The 24,203-nt window shown below is 49.9% G+C and overlaps 1 protein-coding gene across 1 annotated transcript in view; it reads right to left on the bottom strand.

Annotated features, from left to right (window-relative positions):
* Positions 1-24,203, bottom strand: part of UNC45A (unc-45 myosin chaperone A) — a 101,363-nt gene that overhangs the window by 46,529 nt on the left and 30,631 nt on the right. Inside the window, exons 5-9 of the mRNA XM_075345897.1 lie at positions 8,512-8,604; positions 8,268-8,435; positions 6,067-6,235; positions 5,808-5,978; positions 1,409-1,580 (exon numbers count right to left, since the gene is read on the bottom strand). Coding sequence (XP_075202012.1) covers positions 1,409-1,580; positions 5,808-5,978; positions 6,067-6,235; positions 8,268-8,435; positions 8,512-8,604 — 773 coding nt within the window. The remainder of the gene's footprint in view (positions 1-1,408; positions 1,581-5,807; positions 5,979-6,066; positions 6,236-8,267; positions 8,436-8,511; positions 8,605-24,203) is intronic.

Raw genomic sequence — 24,203 nt, 5'->3', positions numbered from 1 at the left:
AGGGGTTACACTTTTCAGTGTAATACTTTGTGTGGCCTCCGGAGGCAGAAGCTATACACCCAATTGTCTGGGTCTCCCAATGGAGCGACAAAGAAATCTTTTTTTTTTTCTGTCACTTCATTGGGGGTAACAGGAACCATCAGATGTCCCAAAGCAGTCCCCAAGAATGGGAAAAGAAAGACTAGTGAGAAGGGAGGCAAAGAGAAGATTCTAAGTTTGGAACCCCCGCCACCATCGTTTGTAAAACCATTCTGCCCAGACCCAAAACTCCAAAGAGAAGGAATAAAATGAAGTGAACTCTGTAGAACCTGGAAAGGTAAGTACAGAGAACTACGAGACAGCTTAGAGCTGCCAAAAATAGGTCTGACAACAATTGGCCCAGGAAGGCCCAAACATGGAGGGAGATAACCGGAACCCTGAGTGGTGGCGTATGTCCCTGCACAATATGCCTCCAGAGTAGCAGAGGGTATCCAGCAGCATAGTAACCTTAAGGTAGGAAGACAACTAGGGTGACTCTCCGGAACACAATCATGGAATCCAAACGACTGAAGGAAGTCGGTCTCAAGTTCCAACAGAAAAGGCATGTATGAAGAGATAGGTAATAAACAAGAGGGCTTCCATGCAATCATAATCAACAACCCAAGTATATAAACTAGAAGCTCCTAATTGCTGTGGCTCACTAGCCAAGCTGGTAACCAAGAGAATAAAATTTGGAGAAAGAAAAGGGCACTGGAACAACAGATGTATAAGTTTCGATAGGGCATCTGAAATAAAGTAGAATACCACCCGCAAGCAGGTAATCTACCTCAGGATACTTGAAGAATCAGGAGAATGGGTAGCCCGGGAGCCTGCCAGAGGATTGTAGGTACCGTCCTGATTTGGGTACACCTTGTCGCGGTGGGATGGCTTTACGCTTTTTTGATCAAAAAAAGTGTTTACTAAGTACCTATGTTTATTCATATGCACTATGCTTTTATGTTACAGCAGGGTATACGTCCATATTATTTTCATCTTGGCCTTTCAGAGGATTGTAGGATCTGGAAAAAAAACTGGAGGTCCCTCGTCGTGGCAGCAGCATGCACTCATGATTTCCTGTGTCTCCCAATGCAGCGATTGAGAAATTTTCTAATACATTTAATGAAAAGAGAAGTCCAATTTTTCTACTCATTTGTCCATGTTTGATTTCTGGGGGGCTGGTGGGGCCTTCTGCTGGGACATCAACTGACCATTGAAACTGGTCTCTATTCATCTCATAGCATGACTGAACTTTGCACAAAGCGGCAATATTCTTTTCTGTGACCGTCCGTCTTGTTGGCGCCTATATAGAAAGTTTCAACATGCGGTGTGTTTAGTGTATGTGGTCTACTCATGCGATTCATTTGTTATCATGCGCTAACAACCTCCTTACCGAACATAATCCTCACACAACTTGTGGAAATTCTCTCGTTCTGCGTCACATTTGAGGTCATCAAAAAGCTTGTTCAGCAGCACAGAAGCGCTCATTCTTGTGGTCTCTGTAACCACCAGGCTACCATGGATCTCTACCAGTGAACCCCCAACTTCAAGGATTTTGTTCAAACCTAAACCAATGAAAAAAAATATTTATACATATATTGTATTTTTTTTTTCCACAAGCAATAAGGAATTGTATGTCCATTAATGACACACAATTCCAAATTGCTTGTAAGAAACCCCCCCCAAAAAACTAAAGTGTAAGTGTATAAAAAGAGAATTTTGTTTACTTACCGTAAATTCTTTTTCTTATAGTTCCGACATGGGAGACCCAGACCATGGGTGTATAGCTTCTGCCTCCGGAGGACACACAAAGTACTACACTAAAAAGTGTAGCTCCTCCCTCCGAGCTTATACACCCCCTGGATAACCAAATCTAGCCAGTTTAGTGCAAAAGCTGAAGGAGGACATCCACCCACAAGTAGAGATAGAGCAAAATCCGGAACAACCGGAACCTCTGTCTACAACAACAGCCGGTGAAAACACACGGAACAAGAAAACTGCCAACAGGCAACAGGGAGGGTGCTGGGTCTCCCATGTCGGAACTATAAGAAAAAGAATTTACGGTAAGTAAACAAAATTCTCTTTTTCTTCATCGTTCCTTATGGGAGACCCAGACCATGGGACGTCTCAAAGCAGTCCATGGGTGGGAAATAAACAGAAAACTGAGAAGTAGGCAAAACCTAACTTCACAAATGGGCGACAGCCGCCTGAAGGATGCGTCTGCCCAAGCTCGCATCTGCCGAAGCATGAGCATGCACTTGGTAGTGCTTCGAAAAGGTGTGCAGACTAGACCAAGTGGCAGCCTGACAGACCTGCTGAGCCGTAGCCTGGTGCCTGAAAGCCCAAGAGGCACCGACAGCTCTGGTCCAGTGCGCCTTGATCCCCGGCGGGGGAGGCACCTGAGTACACTGGTAGGCATCGGATATAGTCGACCTAATCCAACGAGCTAGGGTCGGTTTAGAAGCCGAGAGACCCTTGCACTGACCTGTGGTCAGCACAAAAAGAGAGGTGCACCGCCTAAGAGCAGCGGTGCGTGACACATAGATCCGGAGCGCCCGCCCCAGATCTAAAAAGTATGCAACGCTTTCTCAAAGCGATGCACAGGAGCCGGACAAAAGGAAGGCAATGAAATGTCCTGGTTAAGGTGGAAAGGAGACACCACCTTAGGGAGAAAGTCCGGAGTCGGACGGAGAACCACCTTGTCTTGGTGAAAAACCAAAAAAGGTGACTCCGAAGAGAGCGCAGCCAAATCAGAGACTCTCCTGAGAGAAGTTATGGCCACCAGAAAGACGACTTTCTGTGAAAGTCGAAACAAAGAAACCTCCCTAAGAGGCTCAAAAGGGGGTTTCTGCAAAGCCGTGAGGACCAGATTAAGGTCCCAGGGATCCAGAGGCCGCCGGTAAGGCGGAATGATGTGAGATGCGCCCTGCATGAAGGTGCGCACCTGAGCCAGCCGGGCGATACGCCGCTGGAACAACACTGACAGAGCCGAGACCAGGTCGGAAAGCACCATCCTTTTCGGGGACTAGGAAGAGATTTGAGTAAAAACCTCTGAACCGTTCCCTGACGGGAACCGGTACAATTACTCCGTTGGCCTGTAAGAATGCCACGGCCTGAGAGAAGGCGGCGGCCTTGGAGCAGGGGGGAGTTGACAGAAAGAATCTGTTTGGCGGGCTGGAAGAGAACTCTATCCTGTAGCCGTGGGAGATGATATCCCGCACCCACTGATCGGAGACGTGTTGAAACCACACGTCGCCAAAGTGGGAGAGCCTGCCACCGACCAAGGACGTTGCTGGCTCGGCCAGATAGTCAAGAGGAGGCTGCCTTGGTGGCAGCAGCTCCTGCGGACCCTTGTGGACGCGGCTTCTTGCGCCAGGTGGGCTTCTGGTCCTTGGCTGAGTTAGTGGACGAGGCCGAGGGCTTAGAGGATGACCAGTTAGAGGAACGAAAGGAACGAAACCTCGACTGGTTCCTGCCCTGGACAGGTTTCCTTGTTTTAGTCTGTGGCAAGGAAGTACTCTTCCCGCCAGTAGCCTCCTTAATTATTTCATCCAGTTGTTCACCGAACAGCCTGGACCCAGCAAATGGGAGCCCAGCAAGGTACTTCTTTGAGGAAGCATCTGCCTTCCACTGTCGAAGCCACAAGATCCTGCGGATAGCGAGGGAATTAGCGGAGGCCACCGCAGTGCGGTGAGAAGCCTCCAACATGGCAGACATGGCGTAGGCTGAAAAGGCTGAAGCCTGGGAAGTTAAGGCAACCAATTCAGGCATAGAGTCCCTAGTAAGGGAATGCATCTCCTCTAGGGAAGCAGAGATGGCTTTGAGAGCCCACACTGCTGCAAAGGATGGGGAGAACGAGGCCCCTGCCGCCTCATAGACAGACTTGGCCAGGAGGTCAACCTGGCGGTCAGTGGGATCCTTAAGTGAGGTGCCATCAGCCACAGATACAACTGTCCGGGCTGAGAGTCTAGACACCGGAGGGTCTACCTTTGGTGAGTGAGCCCACTCCTTGACCACCTCTGGTGGAAAAGGAAAACGGTCATCAGAACCACGCTTTGGGAAGAGTTTGTCAGGACAGGCTCTGGGCTTGGACACAGTGGCTTGAAAACTGGAGTGGTTAAAGAACACACTCCTTGTTCTCTTAGGCAAGGTAAACTGGTGCTTTTCTGCCAGAGAGGGTTGCTCCTCTGATACTGGCGGATTGAGGTCCAGTACGGAATTAATGGACGCAATCAAATCACTAACATCCGCATCACCCTCGGTCAGATCAATGGGGCACATGGAGGTAGCGTCCGAGCCCCCGGTGAAGACATCCTCCTCGTCCTGCGAGTCGGCTCGTGAATCGGAGCCGCGGGACGAGGAAGGAGAGGGGACCCTGCGTCTCCTTTTAGGAGGACGGGGTCTGGGAGCAGATGTCCTCTGTGAGCTCTGCCGAGCGAGTCGAAGCAGCAGAGGCGCCCTGAGAAGGGGGCTGATGCATGCTCAGCAGAGTCCGGGACAGCTGTCCCATGGAATCGGCAAAGGACTGGGAGATAGCCTTAGAAAACGAATCTACCCAAGCCGGGGGTTCAGCCACCGGGGCCGGAGCAGCCGGAGGGACCACTGGGGAGACTCCAGGCTGAGGCACCACCATGTTAGAGCAGGCATCACAATGAGGATATGTGCTCGGTTCAGGCAGTACGAGCTTACATGCAGTGCATATTGAGTACAGCCTTGCAGCCTTGCTCCTAGTGTGAGACATGCTGCTGAAGTGGGGGCTCTGCAGTAAAGAACACACTCCTTCAGAATGACCCCCAGAGAGTGTATAAGAAAGTCCACAACCAGAGGTCGTGGCTTACCAGACCGTTTTGTGTGCCCTCCGGATTCCACAGCTCGGACCCCCAGACAGGTTGCAGAGATGCAGCAGCCAGCACCGATCAGTGTAAGTAAGCTGATAAAATGGCGCCGGAGTGAGGAGGGGGGGCGGGGCCTAGTCCAAGAGCGGGAACCGGAGGGCCAAGGAGATATACAGGGGAGGGAAACATCTCCTCAGAGAGGAGTGTCCTTCCCTGTGCTGAACGGCCGGTGGGCGGCGCCGCACTGTCCCTCTGCATGACTGACATGCAGGGACAGTGAAAACGAAAGTAGGCCGCAGCCGAAGCCGGGGCCTAAATTTTACAATGCGGCCGGCGAGCAGGCACCCTCAGCGCGGTTCTCAGGTGAAAACCAGAGAACCGGCCGGAAATGTCACCAAAGTAACCTGACACACTCTCCCCAACAATAAAGATGCAAAGGACCCCCTGCAATAACGTCTCAAATACTTAGCTTGTGAGACGCAGGGCCAGGTCCCTGAGGGATGAGTGCTCCGTCCGGCAGGGTCCTGAAAGGGCTGCGGATGGAGACCGGTCTCCTGCAAAGCAGTGAGAACCGTGCTGGCTCCCACTTCAAGCCAGAGCCGGAGGGATGGTGAAGGAGCGCGGCATGTAAGGCTCCAGCCTTGAAATCAACCTTAACAACACCGCCGACACAGTGGGGTGAGAAGGGACATGCCGGGGGTCCAGCTTGGACCCGCTTTTCTTCCAACTCTTTAAAATCAAAAATCCGATGAGAATGCATGTGTGGATGTGTGCCTCCTGAACACAAAGCATTGAACTGGCTAGATTTGGTTATCCAGGGGGTGTATATGCTCGGAGGGAGGAGCTACACTTTTTAGTGTAGTACTTTGTGTGTCCTCCGGAGGCAGAAGCTATACACCCATGGTCTGGGTCTCCCATAAGGAACGATGAAGAAAAGTAGTTTAAGGGTTTGCTTACCATTGTCTATAACCCACAATGTCATGCCATTGTTGGGATCCCGTAGGGACTTTCGAGGCACCACCTTTATGAGAAGGTTTAGGGAGTTCTCTCTGCCATGTGAGGAGACACTTGCTTGGGTTAGCATTTCTAACAGATGATGAATCATTGACTTCAGCTCCTTCGAGGGATCTTTAATAAATAAAACGCACTGTGTCACACATATACAAGGCCAGACATATTTTGCTTTATGGTCATTATACTACTAAATGGCTTTTACCTAAAACGACTGCTCCTTCCTTCCCTCGAACATCCTTAGTCATGCCTTCTTTCAGTGCATCAAACATTGTATGCAGGACACTGCAAGCAGCAAGAGAGACCGGCTCGTTGTCCATGGCCATCACGGCACAGAACGTCTCCATTCCCACAACGCCCAGGACAGATACCGTCTAAACATACAAGAGGACAAAACTATACAATGTGACCAAATGTCACAGATCTGTCTAGAATAATACAAGCTTGAAACAAAAAATGGAAGTATATGATTATTCCATATAGTCATTTTATATCAAGATCAAATGCAAGGAATAACTTTTTTTTTTTTGTTAGGTGATTCTGCAGGGATATTTCTATATCACATCCTCAAGATATAGAAAATCTGAAGACACAATGCACAAATCACTGTAGCGCTCCTGTTTGGGTGTACTCCAATGATCACAAGAAGGAATATTACAGTGGATTAAGCAATATTTCTGGAGGTTGGATATCTATACTACAAGTGAACAAAGGAATGATCCAGCTTCACGTTTCCATAAAAACACAGCTTTAATGAAAACTTTTTTTGAAATACAAAGAATATTTTTCTTGTAATAAAGATAAGCCCCAAAAGTATACCATCACTGAGTCAGTAAAGATTCAAAGGTTCTTTAAACCGAACACCAGACGCGATTCGAGCACATGGCTCTTAGACCACCAAGATCTAAGAGCCATGTGCTCAAAACTCGTCTGGTGTGCAGTTTAAAGAACCTTTGGATCTTTCCTGACTCAGTGAGGGTATACTTTTGGGGCTTATCTTTATTACAAGAAAAATATTCTTTGCATTTTAAAAAAGTTTTTTATTAAAGCTGTGTTTTTATGGAAACGTGAATCATTATGTAAACAAATTTCTTTGTTCATCTGTGCCTCAGATGCAGAACAGCAGCGGGATCTCATGCTTCAACACCGCCAGGAGTACGGACATCTTGGGGTGAGCTGGATATTTGTTTCTTTGCACTTACATCTATACTACACCATGGCCTAAAGCGTTACTATGCTGAGGACGTTGTATATTAATGGAAATAATAGCAGTCAGTGCACACTCCATACTGCAGCAAAATCCTTAGCTGCATTTACTGCTTTATGAGAAGTATTCACTCACAGAGCACTTGTCTTCATGAGTAACTGAATTACAAGGCTAAACGTTATAGTTTTTAACTGATCAACAGGACAAGAGAAAAAACTCCATAGAATTATGTCCATTTTGCATTAGTATTTGTAAGACAAAATCCAAAGGAGGATGCAAAACACCGGAGCGGTGTGAATCCTCCCAGCGTCCTATCTCTCTTTGTCCTTTCCATTCCTGGCTTTGGTTTGCACAATTTCATGCAGATACTGACCAGAATGTGCTGACCGATTTCTACCTATATCGTCACAGAAGACGGCGCCGTTTTTCTGGATATGATTCTAATGGTGACTTGTGTTTTCGCCTTAATCATTATTTAATTTGCACCTTTATTTCAGTTAGCTTTACTCAGTTTCATCCGTTTCTTTATTGTTTGACATTATGGTTGTGGTTTAGATGTTTTTAGCCTAATTCATTATTTGCAACTTTTTGGAATGTCACTAAATTGTACTCCAGTATCATGCGACTTTTTGATGTAAAAAAGAAAAAAAAAAAAAAGTTTGATTTAGCACAAAATTAATCATTCCCCATTTGCCATCTTGAAGACTTTGGAGCAAAAGAAAAAAAAAAAGAAAGAAAAAAAAGGGGCAAATGCCAGAAGTCAAAAAAGAAAAGTTAATAAAACAATAATGCAAACTATGAACACAACTGAAAGTCACCGATGAAACGTGAGGAAGTCTGCGGCACATGCACCACGTTGATGTCATGCGGCAGCAGGAGCAACGGGCTCTGCTTTTGTGGTTAGACCTCACAGAGAGGTAATGTTGTTACATATAAATTAAAAAATAATAATACAGATGGAGAATTTTTTTAATAGCTATTGTAGATGTGTTAGTGTATTTATGGTTCTAACACATTAAAAATGAATTAGTATTCTGCAATAAAAGCTACTAGCATAAACAGGTCCTATATGGCTGCCGCTGAGCATTAAGTTCTACAAATTGCGCTTGGTTGCTTTTCTCAAATCATTATGTAAACAAATTGACATCTGCACATTCTCAGATTTACAATTCAGCTTGAAATTTGGAGTGAGATCTTACTCGAGACTGGTGACCAGTGCAGAGTCCAACCAGTGTCCTCAAAGCCGCCAATATCATGTCTGATTTTTTAGTTTCTAGCATCCGCTGCAGAAGACGGACCCCATCGCTCTGAAAGATCTTCTCTGCTCCAGCGTCTTCTCGGGCCAAGACTACTAAATTTTGTGCTGCCTGTAAATGTAAATCAGTAAACTTAGTAACCTCCTAGTACAGCCTGACTTCACAGTGTTTCCTAGTCAATCATTACCTTCTGTTGCTTATCCAAATCTTTCTCTTCGGGATCAAGCAATATATGAAACATTTGGTCCACGCGGGAGTCTGTAGAGGACATGAGCCGAACCTGTAGAAAATTTTAAGTTTTATTAGCAAAAGCAAAAACTCACTTATAATCTAAGGTGCTCTATATGAACAATACCATGATAAAATCAGACTGCATCATCTCCAGCTTAGGATAGGTTCACATTTCCGTTGTTTTCTATCAGTCACATACATTGCTTGACGCTTGTGACTGATGCGTTGTACAACGGATGACAAGAATAAGAATTCATTGTCGGACTCCGTTGTAAAACGTGAGAGCGAGAGAACGATCAGCTGATCGTTCACAATAGCCGGCCGCCGGGTGATCAGCTGATCGCTGTCATTAGCCGGCCGCCGGGTGATCAGCTGATCGTTCACAATAGCCGGCCGCCGGGTGATCAGCTGATCTCTTTCATTAGCCAGCCGCCGGGTGATCAGCTGATCGTTCATAATAGCCGGCCGCCGGGTGATCAGCTGATCGCTGTCATTAGCCGGCCGCCGGGTGATCAGCTGATCTCTTTCATTAGCCAGCCGCCGGGTGATCAGCTGATCGTTCACAATAGCCGGCCGCCGGGTGATCAGCTGATCGCTCACAGCAGCCGGCCACCGGGAGATCAACTGATCGCTCACAGCAGCCGGCCAATCAGCTGATCGTTCGGCCGCCGAGAGAGAGCATGCGCAGCGGAATCAAAAGGATTCCACTACTCAAAAAACGCGACATGCTGCGTTCCTGCCGCCCGACGGTCAGTCGTTCCACGAGTGATCAGTCGGGCGGAGGATGAAACGCAGCATCATCAGTCACAATCCGCTGCTCATACAAGTCTATGGGAACAACGGAATCCGCCAAATGGATTCCGATGTTTACCAGAGCCGTGGATTGTGACTGATACAAATTGACGGAAATGTGAACCTAGCCTCAGCCAGCTTTCGCAAGGGCTTGTTTGGAATAGTGAATCTGCTCCTGAAATGCCGCTACAGAATCAACAGAAAAATGTGCTATTCATTTCAATGGGAAATCCACTTTCCAGTTCATATAATGTGAGTGTTTTTCCTTTTACCGAAATGGTTTTGAAAATCACCTAATGGAAAGAAATAAAGTGCATGTGACTTGTTAAGGTATGTGCACGCGGTTATTTTTACATCCGTTAGAAAGGATCCTGTAGAGATCTGTTGGCAAAAAAGTTTAAACACGCAACTTTTTCTTCCAGATCAGTTTTTTTTTTTTTTGTTTTTTTTTTTTTTTAACATTGGAGTCTATAGAGAACGGATCTGTTAACGAATTGCTATTTAGTCATCTGTTTTTCTTGCATTTGTAAAGGATCCAATTTTCTTACAGGAGCCATTTAAAATGGAAGATAAATACAGTAGCAATCAGTTAATGGATCCGTTCTCCATAGGAGAAAAAAAACAGATCTGGCAGACATCAGTTATTTAACAACTGACAAAAAAGTTGTGTTTGGAGAACTTTTTGCAAATGGATCTCTGCAGGATCTGTTCTAATGTATGATTACTGGACATGCAAACTCACCCTAAAGGCCGCTTTACACGCTGCGATATCAGTACCGATATCGCCATCGTGCGTAACCGCCCCCATCGTTTCTGCGACACGGGCAAATCTCTGCCTGTGTTGCACAACATCGCCCGGACCGGTCACACATACTTACCTTCCCTGCGACGTCGCTGTGACCGGCGAACCGCCTCCTTTCTAAGGGGGGCGGTTTGTTCAGCGTCACAGCAACGTCACTGAACCGCCACCCAATAGAAGCGGAGGGGTGGAGATGAGCGGGACGAACATCCCGCCCACCTTCTTCCTTCCACATTGCGGGCGGGAGGCAGGTAAGGAGAGATTCCTCGCTCCTGCGGTGTCACACGGAGCGATGTGTGCTGCCGCAGGAACGAGGAACAACTTTGTTACTGCTGCAGTAACGATATTTGAGAATGGACCCCCATGTCACCGATGAGCGATTTTGCTCGTTTTTGCGACGATGCAAAATCGCTCATAGGTATCACACGCAACGGCATTGCTACAGCGACCGGATGTGCGTCACAAAATCCGTGACCCCAACGAGAGCGCTGTAGTGATCTTGTAGCGTGTAAAGCCCGCTTAACCCCTTCACGACCGCGGGCCGTAAAATTACGTCCTATTTTAACGTGACTTAACGACCAGGGACGTAATTTTACGGCCTAAACTTCATTTGATTGCCGTGGCCATAGCAACGGCTTTCAAATGATGTCCCCTGCTGTTTCTTACAGCAGGGGACCTTTGCTTGACCCCAGGGGGGGCGGCATCGCCACCCCCTATCGACGATCGATGTGATTGGCTGTTCAAATCTGAACCGCCAACCACATCAATCGCACTAATTTCGGCAAAAATAATGCCCGAATTAGTGCGATCCTGTGAGATCCAGCTATGAGATGCCGCAGCTGCTGCAGCATATCATAGGTGGACCTCAAACATGCCGCCCCCAGCCCCTGCAGCACTGATTGGAGCGATCGTGCTATGACGCGCAATCGCTCCAATCAGTGTGCAGTGGGGCGGTCTGATCTGCCGGTGGCCGCCCTCCCCAGGCCTGTGCTGGCCTGCGAGCCCTCCCCCAACATGTCCGCAGCATGCAGTGGCTGGTACTTGTGGTACCACGCCACCGCTGCTGCTGCCGCCGCCGCCGTAGCTGAGGTCACCGCTGCTGCTGCACGTGAGTACTGTGCTCACTTTGCAGCCCGTGCGCGCTCCCGTGGTGCCCCTGCGCGCTGCCGTGATAGCCCCTGCCGTGCCCCCCCTGCGATCTGCCCCCCCCGACATCCCGATCTGCTCCCCCCAACCCCCCCCCCCCCCGACATCCCGATCTGCTCCCCCCGCGATCTGACTACCTCCCCCATTATCTCTATTCTGCTTCTGCAGCTCCCTCTCCGGTCTCCCCCTCTGCTCTCCCCCCTCCCCCTCTGCTCTCCCCCCCCCCCTCTGCTCTCCTCCCCCCCTCTGCTCTCAACCCCCCCTCTGCTCTCACCCCCCCCTCTCCCCCGACGTCCTCTTACCTGTCTTCACCGGCCTGATCACATCTGCGTCCATCGCTGGGTCCTTCCTGGGCATTCTGCTGATCTGCCTGCTGCTCCTGTAAAGCTGTCCATCTCTCTGCCATCTGTTCCTCTGCAGCTCTTCTGGTCAGTGATCCTCCTGCTAGTCCTCTGGGTACTGTGAGTATAACTTTTTTTTTTTTTTCCCGTATCCCCTGTCCATTATTACACCTCATCCGTCCGTGCGTCCCGCCAAGCGCTGATCAGGGATGCAGATAACGGATCGGCATCCCTGCTCAATTTTTGGCGTGACTTTTTTTTCCGTATCCCCGACGCTTTTTGTATCGCATCCGTCCGTGCGTCCCGCCAAGCGCTGATCAGGGATGCACATAACGGATCGGCATCCATGGTCAATTTTTGGCGTGACTTTTTTCCGTATTCACGACGCTTTTTGTATCGCATCCGTCCGTGCGTCCCGCCGAGCGCTGATCAGGGATGCAGATAACGGATCTGCATCCGTGGTCAGTTTTTGGCGTGACTTTTTTCCGTATTCACGACGCTTTTTGTATCACATCCGTCCGTGCGTCCCGCCGAGCGCTGATTAGGGATGCAGATAACGGATCGGCATCCCTGCTCAATTTTTGACGTGACTTTTTTCCGTATTTGCGACGCTTTTTGTATCGCATCCGTCCGTGCGTCCCGCCAAGCGCTGATCAGGGATGCACATAACGGATCTGCATCCGTGGTCAGTTTTTGGCGTGACTTTTTTCCGTATTCACGACGCTTTTTGTATCACATCCGTCCGTGCGTCCCGCCGAGCGCTGATTAGGGATGCAGATAACGGATCGGCATCCCTGCTCAATTTTTGACGTGACTTTTTTCCGTATTTGCGACGCTTTTTGTATCGCATCCGTCCGTGCGTCCCGCCAAGCGCTGATCAGGGATGCACATAACGTATCTGCATCCATGGTCAATTTTTGGCGTGACTTTTTTTTTTTACGTATCCCCGACGCTTTTTTTTAATCGCATCCGACCGTGCGTCCTGCAGCGGCCGATCAGTGCACTGTGTCTGTGCGTTTGAAAAGTCAAATGGCGCTCCTTCTCTTCTGAGCCCCGCCGTGCGCCCAAACAATTACTTTCCACCACATATGAGGTGTCTGTGTACTCAGGAGAAATTGCACAATACGTTTTATGGTGCATTTTTTCCTGTTACCCTTGTGAAAAAAAAAGCTACCTAGTCGAAGCAACCGTTTTGTGGTAAAAAAAAAAAATTTTCTTTTCACGGCTCAACGCTATAAACTTCTGTGAAGCCCCCAGGTGTTCAAAGTGCTCACCAAACATCTAGAAAAATTATTTGAGGGCTCTAGTTTCCAAAATGGTGTCACTTGTGGGGGAGCTCCATTGTTTAGGCACCATAGGGGGTCTCCAAACGTGACATGGCGTCCGCTAATGATTCCAACCAATTTTGCTGTCAAATGGCGCTCCTTCTCTTCTGAGCCCCGCCATGCGCCCAAACAATTACTTTCCACCACATATGAGGTATCTGCGTACTCAGGAGAAAATGCACAATACATTTTATGGTGCATTTTTTCCCGATACCCTTGTGAAAAAAAAAGCTACCTAGTTGAAGCAACAGTTTTGTGGTAAAAAAAAATTTTTTTCTTTTCACGGCTCAACGTTATAAATTTCTGTGAAGCCCCCAGGTGTTCAAAGTGCTCATCAAACATCTAGAAAAAATATTTGAGGGCTCTAGTTTCCAAAATGGGGTCACTTGTGGGGGAGCTCCATTGTTTAGGCACCTCAGGAGGTCTTCAAACCCGACATGGCGTCCGCTAATTAGTGCAGCTAATTTTGCGTTCAAAAATTCAAATGGCGCTCCTTGCCTTCCGAGCACTGCAGTGTGTCCAAACATTTGATTTCCACCACATATGAGGTATCTGCGTACTCAGGAGAAAATGGACAATACATTTTATGTTGCATTTTTTCCCGATACCCTTGTGAAAAAAAAAGCTACCTAGTTGAAGCAACAGTTTTGTGGTAAAAAAAAATTTTTTTCTTTTCACGGCTCAACGTTATAAATTTCTGTGAAGCCCCCAGGTGTTCAAAGTGCTCATCAAACATCTAGAAAAAATATTTGAGGGCTCTAGTTTCCAAAATGGGGTCACTTGTGGGGGAGCTCCATTGTTTAGGCACCCCAGGGAGTCTTCAAACCCGACATGGCGTCCGCTAATGAGTGCAGCTAATTTTGTGTTCAAAAATTCAAATGGCGCTCCTTCCCTTCCGAGCTCTGCCGTGCGCCCAAACAATTGATTTTTACCACATATGGGGTATCAGCGTACTCAGAACATGCACAATAAATTGTAGGGTGCACTTTCTCTTTTCTCCCTTGTAAAAATGAAAATTTTATGGCTAAAGTAACATTTTTGTGTTAAAAAGTAAAATTTTCATTTTTTCCTTCCACATTGCTTTGGTTCCTGTGAGGCACCTAAAGGGTTAATAAACTTCTTGGATGTGGTTTTGAGCAGTGTGAGGGGTGCAGTTTTTAGAATGAGGTCACTTTTGGGTATTTTCTGTCACCTCGGCCTCTCAAAGTCACTTCAAATGTGATGTGGTCCCTAAAAAAAATATTTTGTAAATTTTGTTGGAAAAATTAGAAATTGCTGATGAACTTTGACCCCTTCTAACTTCCTAACGAAAAAAAAATTTCTTTCGAAAATTGCGCTGATGTAAAGTTGACAAGTGGGAAATGTTATTTAGTAACTATTTTGTGTGACATATCTCTCAGATTTATGGGCATAAATTTTCAAAGTTTGAAAATTGCGAAATTTTCCAAATTTTCGCACAATTTCCTAAATTTTCACAAATAAACGCAAAAAGTATCGGCCTAAATTTACCACTGACATGAAGTACAATATGTCACGAAAAAACAATCTCAGAATAGCCAGGATCCGTTGAAGCGTTCCAGAGTTATAACCTGTCAAAGTGACACTGGTCAGAATTGCAAAAAATGGCCCGGTCATTAGGGTGTTTTAGTGGCCGGGGGTGAAGGGGTTAAGGCAGTCAAAAAGGTGACTGAGTGTAAACCGCTTTAAGAAGAAGGGAATTTTGTTTACTTACCGTAAATTCCTTTTCTTCTAGCTCCTATTGGGAAACCCAGACAATTGGGTGTATAGCTTCTGCCTCCGGAGGCCACACAAAGTATTACACTTTAAAAAGTGTAACCCCTCCCCTCTGCCTATACACCCTCCCGTGCATCACGGGCCCATCAGTTTTGGTGCCAAAGCAGGAAGGAGGAAACTTATAAATTGGTCTAAGGTAAATTCAATCCAAAGGATGTTCGGAGAACTGAAACCATGAACCAAAAAAGAGAATTTTGTTTACTTACCGTAAATTCTTTTTCTTATAGTTCCGACATGGCAGACCCAGACCATGGGTGTATAGCTTCTGCCTCCGGAGGACACACAAAGTACTACACTAAAAGTGTAGCTCCTCCCTCCGAGCATATACACTCCCCGGATGACAAATCCAACCAGTTTAGTGCAAAAGCTGAAGGAGGACATCCACCCATAAGTAGAGATAGAGTAAAACCCGGAATAACCGGAACCTCTGTCTACAACAACAGCCGGTGAAAACACACGGAACAAGAAAGCTGCCAACAGGCAACAGGGAGGGTGCTGGGTCTCCCATGTCGGAACTATAAGAAAAAGAATTTACGGTAAGTAAACAAAATTCTCTTTTTCTTCATCGTTCCTTATGGGAGACCCAGACCATGGGACGTCTCAAAGCAGTCCATGGGTGGGAAATAAACAGAAACTGAGAAGTAGGCAAAACCTAACTTCACAAATGGGCGACAGCCGTCCGAAGGATGCGTCTGCCCAAGCTCGCATCTGCCGAAGCATGAGCATGCACGTGGTAGTGCTTCGAAAGGTTGTGCAGACTAGACCAAGTGGCAGCCTGACCGACCTGCTGAGCCGTAGCCCAAGAGGCACCGACAGCTCTGGTCGAGTGCGCCTTAATCCCCGGCGGGGGAGGCACCTGAGAACATTGGTAGGCATCGGATATGGCCGACCTAATCCAACGAGCTAGGGTCGGTTTAGAAGCCGAGAGACCCTTGCGCTGACCTGTGGTCAGCACAAAAAAAGGGGTGCACCGCCTAAGAACAGCGGTGCGCGACACATAGATCCGGAGCGTCCGCACCAAATCTAAAGCATGCAACGCTTTCTCAAAGCGATGCACAGGGGCCGAACAAAGGGAAGACAATGAAATGTCCTGGTTAAGGTGGAAAGGAGACACCACCTTAGGGAGAAGGCCCGGAGTCGGACGGAGAACCACCTTGTCTTGGTGAAAGACCAAAAAGGGTGACTCCGAAGAGAGCACAGTCAAATCAGAGACTCTCCTGAGAGAAATTATGGCCACCAGAAAGACCACTTTCTGTGAAAGACGAAACAACGAAACCTCCCTAAGAGGCTCAAAGGGGGGTTTCTGTAAGGCCGTGAGGACCAGATTAAGGTCTCAGGGATCCAGAGGCCGCCGGTAAGGCGGAATGATGTGAGATGCGCCCAGTATAAAGGTGCGCATCTAGGGCCAGCCGGGCGAAACGCCGCTGGAACAACGCTGACAGAGCCGAGACCTGTCCCTTGAGGGAATTGAGGGACAGTCCTAGCTGCAGACCGGACTGTAGAAAGGACAGGATGGTCGGCAAGGAAAAACGGCCAAGGAGCATGGCCGGAAGAACGACACCAGGACAGGAAAATTCTCCAAGTCCTGTGGTAAATCCTGGCTGAGGAAGACTTCCGAGCCTGAGTCATAGTGAAGATGACCTCGGAAGGAATGCCTGAAGCCGTAAGGATCCAGGGCTCAAGAGCCACGCCGTCAATCTGAGAGCCGCAGAATTCTGGCGGAAAACGGACCCTGTGAGGGTCTGGGCGGTCCGGGAGATGCCACGGCACCTCTACGGACAGGCGGAGCAGGTCTGGGAACCAAGCTCGCCTGGGCCAGTCTGGAGCAATGATTATGACCCGACGGCCCTCCATTCTGATCTTGCGCAGGACTCTGGGCAAGAGAGCTAGAGGGGGAAACATGTAGGCCAGACGGAACTGGGACCAATCTTGAACCAGCGCGTCCGCTGCCAAGGCCTGAGGATCGTGGGAGCGAGCCACGTAAACCGGGACCGTGTTGTTGTGCCGGGATGCCATTAGATCCACTTACGGAGTGCCCCACTTGCGGCAGATTGACCGGAACACTGCCGGATGCAGGGCCCACTCGCCGCTGTCTGCCTCCCAGTTTTCTAAGCCTGGGATGTGGACTGCGGATATGGTGGACTTGGAGTCCTCCGTCCACTGAAGGATACGTTCAACTTCCGACATTGCTAGGCGGCTGCGAGTCCCGCCTTGGTGATTGAGGTAGGCAACTGCTGTCGCGTTGTCTGACTGGACACGAATGTGCCTGCCCGCCAACAGGTGGTGAAAAACTACGAGAGCTAGGAGTACAGCCCTGATTTCCAGCACCTTGATCGAGAGGGCTGATTCGGACGGAGTCCAAGTGCCCTGTGCTCGGTGGTGGAGAAACACTGCTCCCCAGCCGGATAGACTGGCATCCGTGGTGAGAATCACCCAGGACGGGGCCAGAAAGGAGCGTCCCTGGGACAGAGAGAGGGGCCGAAGCCACCACTAAAGAGAGCTCCTGGTCTGTGGCGACAGAGCCACCAGCCTGTGCAAGGAAGAGGTCCGCTTGTCCCAACAGCGGAGAATGTCCAGCTGCAGGGGACGCAGATGGAACTGGCAAAGGGAACCGCTTCCATTGACGCCACCATCTGACCCAGCACCTGCATGAGATGCCTGATGGAATGACGGCGGAGCCTCAGCAGAGAGCGAACCGCCAGATGAAGGGGCTGTTTGACTAAGGGCAGCTTCACAAGTGCCAGCAGAGTCTCGAATTGCATCCCTAGGTACGTAAGGTCCTAGGTCGGGGTCAGAGTGGACTTGCAAGCGTGGCGAGAGTGAGCGAGACACTCCGCTGACAGTCTGCACTGGATGAAGCCTTGACTAGAAGGTCGTCCAGGTAAGGAATCACTACCAACCCCTGGAGGTGTAGAACCGCAACCACTGCTGCCATGACCCTGTGAGTACACGAGGGGCCATGGCTAACCCGAAGGGGAGAGCCACGAATTGGAAATGTTCCTCTCCGATTACAAAACGTAGCCAACGCTGGTGTGAAACTGCGATTGGCACAGGCAAAGACATCTCTGATGTCGATGGCTGCTAAGAAATCTCCTTGGGTCATTGACTGATCGCAGAGATTCCATGCAAAAATGCCGCACCTGACATGCTTGTTGAGAAGCTTGAGATCCAGGTCGGAAAGCACCGTAATTTTCGGGGACTAGGAAGAGATTTGAGTAGAAATCTCTGAACCGTTCCCAGTCGGGAACTGGTACAATTACTCCATTGGCCTGCAAGAATGCCACGGCCTGTGAGAAGGCGGCGGCCTTGGGGCAGGGGGGAGTTGACAGAAAAAATCTGTTTGGCGGGCTGGATAGAATTCTATTCTGTAGCCGTGGGAGATGGTAACCCACACCCACTGATCGAAGACGTGTTGAAACCACACGTCGCCCAAGAGGGAGAGCCTGCCACCGACCAAGGACGTTACTGGCGCGGCCAGATAATCAAGAGGAGGCTGCCTTGGTGGCAGCAGCTCCTGCGGACTTCTGAGGACGCGGCTTCATGCGCCAGTTGGATTACGCACCTTGGCTGAGTTAGTGGACGAGGCCGAGGGCTTAGAGGACGACCAGTTAGAGGAACGAAAGGAACGAAACCTCGACTGGTTCCTGCCCTGGACAGGTTTCCTGGGTTTGTGGCATGGAAGTACTCTTCCTGCCAAAAGCTTCCTTAATAATTTCATCCAGTTGTTCACCGAATAGACTGGTCCCAGCAAAAGGGAGCCCAGCAAGGAACTTCTTAAGAAGCATCTGCCTTCCACTCTCGAAGCCACAGGAGCCTGCGGATAGCGAGGGAAGTAGCCGAGGCCACCGCAGTGCGGTGACAGTCTCCAGCATGGCAGACATGGCATAGGATGAAAAGACTAAAGCCTGGAAGTTAAGGCAACCATTTCGGGCATAAAGTCCCTGGTGAGGGAATGCATCTCCTCCAGAGAAGCAGAGATGGCTTTTAGAGCCCGCACTGCTGCAAAAGATGGGGAGCACGAGGCCCCCGCCGCCTCATATATAGATTTGGCCAGAAGGACAACCTGGCGGACAGTGGGATCCTTAGAGAGGTGCCGTCAGCCACTGATACAATTGTCCGGGCTGAAAGTCTAGACACCGGAGGGTCCACCCTTGGTGAATGAGCCCACTCCTTGACCACCACTGGTGGAAGGGGGAAACAGTCATCAGAACCACGCTTTGGGAAGCGTCTGTCAGAACAGGCTCTGGGCTTGGTCACAGTGGCCTGAAAACTGGAGTGGTTAAGGAGCACACTCCTTGTTCTCTTAAGGTATACGGATACCTTTCTGCCAGAGGGGAATGCACCCCTGATACAGGCGGATTGAGGTCCAGTACAAATATAATGGACGCAATCAAATCATTAGCATCTGCGTCACCTTCGGACAGATCCGTCCGAGCCCCTAGTAAAGGCATCCTCCTCGTCCTGCGAGTCGGCTCGTGAATCAGAGCTGCGGGACGAGGAAGGAAAGGGGACCCTGCGACTCCATTTTAGGAGGACGGGGACTGAGACCAGATGAAGAATCCTCTGTGAGCTTTGCTGAGCGAGCCGTAGCAGCAGAAGCGCCCTGAGAAGGGGGCTGATGCATGCTCAGCAGTGTCCGGGACAGCTGTCCCCTGGAGAGAGGGATTCTGCCCAAACCGGGGGATCAGCCACCGGAGCAGCTGGAGGGACCACTGGGGATGAGCCTCCAGGCTGAGGCACCACTATGTTAGAGCAGGCATCACAATGTGGTTATGTGCTCGGTACAGGCAGTACGAGCCTACAGCAGTGCATAATAAGAAAAGCCTTGCAGCCTTGCTCTGATGTGAGACATGCTGCAGAAGTGGGGGCTCCTGTCCAGAATGACCCCCAGCAGAGTATATAAACAGAGTATATAAGCAGCTGCACAACCGGAGGTTGTGGCTTGCCAGACCGTTTAACATAGGGACATCTCTGTGCCCTCCAGATCCCCCAGCCCAAGGCCCCCATTTGTCACAATGTGTTATGCAGACATTGAGAACGCCGAGAAAATGGCGCCGGAGCGAGGAGAGGGGGTGGGGCCTACTCTGAGAGCTGGATCCGGAGGACAAATGAGGTATACAGGGGAGGGAATCTTTCCTCAGTGAGGAGTGTCCTCCCCTGTGCTGAACAGCCGCTGGGCGGAGCCACACTGTCCCTCTGCATGACTGACATGCAGGGTAAGTGAAACCGAAAGTAGGCCGCAACTGAAGCCGGGGCCTAGATTTAAACATGCGGCCAGCGTGCAGGCACCATCGGCGCGGTTCTCCAGTGAAAACTGGAGAACCGGCCGGAAATGTTCACACAGTCATAAAACACACTCTCCCCAAAATATAAAGTACAAGGGACCCCTGGAAAGACCACGGTCTGTGGTAATAGCGTCTCAGTACTTAGCTTGTGAAGAAGACTTTCAGTAAAATTGCGTGAAATCTAAAAAATACAGTTCAGATTTTTTAGATTTCACGCAATTTTACTGAAAGTATTATTAAAAGTTAATTTTTATATTAATTTCTCACTGGTGCTGGCTCTTGATCTAACTTGTGAGTATTGTCCCCATAGACTCACCAATTGGTGACTCTAATTGCTGAATAATAATACTTAGCTTGTGAGACGCAGGTGCCAGGTCCCTGGGAGGTGAGCGCTCCGTCCGACAGGATCCTGAACAGGGCTGCGGATGGAGACCGGTCTCCTGCAAAGCTGTGAGAACCGTGATGGCTCCCACTTCAAGCCAGAGCCTCAGGGGATGGTGAAGGAGCGGGGCATGTGAAGGCTCCAGCCTTGTAAAATCAACCTTAACAGCACCGCCGACACAGTGGGGTGAGAAGGGACATGCCGGGAGTCCAGATTGGACCCGCTTTTCTTCCAAATCTTTGAAATCAAAAATCAAAAATCAGAGGATGCATGTGTGTGTGTGACCTCCTGAACACAAAGCATTGAACTGGTTGGATTTGTCATCTGGGGAGTGTATATGCTCGGAGGGAGGAGCTACACTTTTAGTGTAGTACTTTGTGTGTCCTCCGGAGGCAGAAGCTATCTCCCATAAGGAACGATGAAGAAAGAACAATTCAACATGAACAACATGTGTACACAAAAGAACAACAGCCCGAAGGGAACAGGGGCGGGTGCTGGGTCTCCCAATAGGAGCTAGAAGAAAAGGAATTTACGGTAAGTAAACAAAATTCCCTTCTTCTTTGTCGCTCCATTGGGAGACCCAGACAATTGGGACGTCCAAAAGCAGTCCCTGGGTGGGTAAAAGAATACCTCGATAAAAAGAGCCGAAAACGGCCCCCTCTTACAGGTGGGCAACCGCCGCCTGAAGGACTCGCCTACCTAGGCTGGCATCTGCCGAAGCATAGGCATGCACCTGATAGTGTTTCGTGAAAGTGTGCAGACTCGACCAGGTAGCCGCCTGACACACCTGCTGAGCCGTAGCCTGGTGCCGCAATGCCCAGGATGCACCTACGGCTCTGGTAGAATGGGCTTTCAGCCCTGAAGGAATCGGAAGCCCAGAAGAACGGTAGGCTTCAAGAATCGGTTCCTTGATCCACCGAGCCAAGGTTGACTTGGAAGCCTGCGACCCCTTACGCTGGCCAGCGACTAGGACAAAGAACGCATCCGAACGGCGCAGGGGCGCCGTGCGAGAAATGTAGAGCCGGAGTGCTCTCACCAGATCTAACAAGTGCAAATCCTTTTCACATTGGTGAACTGGATGAGGGCAAAAAGAAGGTAAGGAGATATCCTGATTGAGATGAAAAGGGGATACCACCTTAGGGAGAAATTCCGGGACCGGACACAGAACCACCTTATCCTGGTGAAACACCAGGAAGGGGGCTTTGCATGACAGCGCTGCTAGCTCAGACACTCTCCGAAGTGATGTGACTGCCACTAGGAAGGCCACCTTCTGCGAAAGGCGTGATAGAGAGACATCTCGCATCGGCTCAAAAGGTGGTTTCTGAAGAGCCGTTAGCACCCTGTTAAGATCCCAGGGTTCCAGCGGACGCTTGTAAGGTGGGACTATGTGGCAAACTTCCTGCAGGAACGTGCGGACCTGCGGAAGCCTGGCTAGACGCTTTTGAAAAAACACGGAAAGCGCCGATACTTGTCCCTTGAGAGAGCCGAGAGACAAACCCTTGTCCATTCCGGATTGAAGGAAAGAAAGAAAAGTGGGTAAGGCAAACGGCCAGGGGGTAAAACCCTGATCAGCGCACCAGGATAAGAAGATCCTCCAAGCCCTGTGATAGATCTTGGCGGACGTTGGTTTCCTGGCCTGTCTCATGGTGGCAATAACATCTTGAGATAACCCTGAGGACGCTAGGAGCCAGGACTCAATGGCCACACAGTCAGGTTGAGGGCCGCAGAATTCAGATGGAAAAATGGCCCTTGAGACAGCAAGTCTGGACGGTCTGGGAGTGCCCACGGTTGACCCACCGTGAGGTGCCACAGATCCGGGTACCACGACCTCCTCGGCCAGTCTGGAGCGACGAGGATGGCGCGGCGGCAGTCGGACCTGATCTTGCGTAACACTCTGGGCAGCAGTGCCAGAGGAGGAAATACATAAGGCAGTCGAAACTGCGACCAATCCTGAACTAATGCGTCCGCCGCCAGAGCTCTGTGATCTTGAGACCGTGCCTGTTGACATGCCACCCGGGAGGGTGCCTTGACTAGAAGATCGTCTAAGTAAGGGATCACCGAGTGGCCCTGAGAGTGTAGGACCGCCACCACTGCTGCCATGACCTTGGTGAAGACCCGTGGGGCTGTCGCCAGGCCGAAAGGCAGTGCCACGAACTGAAGGTGTTCGTCCCCGATGGCGAAACGCAGGAAGCGTTGATGCTCTGGTGCAATCGGCACATGGAGATAAGCATCCCTGATGTCGATTGATGCTAGGAAGTCTCCTTGGGACATCGAGGCGATGACAGAGCGGAGAGATTCCATCCGGAACCGTCTGGTTCTCACGTGTCTGTTGAGCAGTTTGAGGTCCAGAACGGGACGGAATGATCCGTCCTTTTTTGGCACCACGAACAAGTTGGAGTAAAAACCGCGACCACGTTCTTGAAGGGGAACGGGGATCACAACTCCTTCTGCCTTCAGAGTGTTCACCGCCTGAAAAAGTGCATCGGCTCGCTCGGGGGGCGGAGATGTTCTGAAGAAACGAGTCGGAGGACGAGAACTGAGCTCTATCCTGTAACCGTGAGACAGAATGTCTCTCACCCATCGGTCTTGGATATGTGGCCACCAGGCGTCGCAAAAGCGGGAGAGCCTGCCACCGACCGAGGATGCGGTTTGGGGAGGCCGAAAGTTATGAGGCCGCCTTGGAGGCGGTTCCTCCGGCGGTCTTTGTAGGACGTGACTTAGACCGCCATGCAGAAGAGTTCCTCTGGCCCTTCTCTGACCTGTTGGACGTGGAGGAATGGGACCTGGCTGAGGGCCGAAAGGACCGAAACCTCGGTTGTATTTTTCGTTGCTGAGGTCTGTTTGGTTTGGACTGGGGTAAGGACGAGTCCTTTCCCTTGGATTGTTTAATAATTTCGTCCAATTGCTCGCCAAACAAACGGTCGCCAGAAAATGGCAAACCGGTTAAGAACTTCTTGGAAGCAGAGTCTGCCTTCCATTCGCGTAGCCACATGGCCCTGCGGACTGCCACCGAATTGGCGGATGCTACCGCTGTACGGCTCGCAGAGTCCAGGACGGCGTTCATGGCGTAGGACGAAAAGGCCGACGCCTGAGAAGTCAAAGACACAACTTGCGGAGCAGAGGTACGTGTGACCGCATTAATCTCAGACAGACAAGCTGAGATAGCTTGGAGTGCCCACACGGCTGCAAAGGCCGGAGCAAAAGACGCGCCTATGGCTTCATAGATGGATTTCATCAGGAGCTCTATTTGCCTGTCAGTGGCATCCTTGAGCGATGAACCATCTGCCACTGATACTACGGATCTAGCCGCCAGTCTAGAGACTGGAGGATCCACCTTGGGACACTGAGCCCAACCCTTAACTACGTCAGGGGGGAAGGGGTAACGTGTGTCATTAAGGCGCTTAGTATAGCGCTTGTCCGGAAATGCTCTGTGCTTCTGGACAGCATCTCTGAAGTTAGAGTGATCGAAAAACGCACTCCGTGTACGTTTGGGAAACCTAAACTGGTGCTTCTCCTGCTGCGAAGTCGACTCCTCTATAGGTGGAGTTGGGGGAGAAAGATCTAGCACCTGGTTGATGGACGCTATAAGGTCATTTACTATGGCGTCCCCTTCAGGTGTATCTAGATTGAGAGCAACGTCAGGATCAGAGCCCTGAGCTGCGACCTCCGCTTCATCCTCCAGAGAGTCCTCATGCTGAGACCCCGAACAGCGTGATGAAGTCGGGGAAGGTTCCCAGCGAGCCCGCTTAGCCGGTCTGGGACTGCGGTCCGTGTCGGAGTCCTC

Source organism: Anomaloglossus baeobatrachus, chromosome 4 (genome assembly GCF_048569485.1).
Source record: "Anomaloglossus baeobatrachus isolate aAnoBae1 chromosome 4, aAnoBae1.hap1, whole genome shotgun sequence".
NCBI classification, from domain to species: Eukaryota; Metazoa; Chordata; class Amphibia; order Anura; family Aromobatidae; genus Anomaloglossus; species Anomaloglossus baeobatrachus.
The sequence above is the reverse complement of the archived record's forward strand: the minus strand, read 5'-3'. Positions and strand labels throughout refer to the sequence as shown.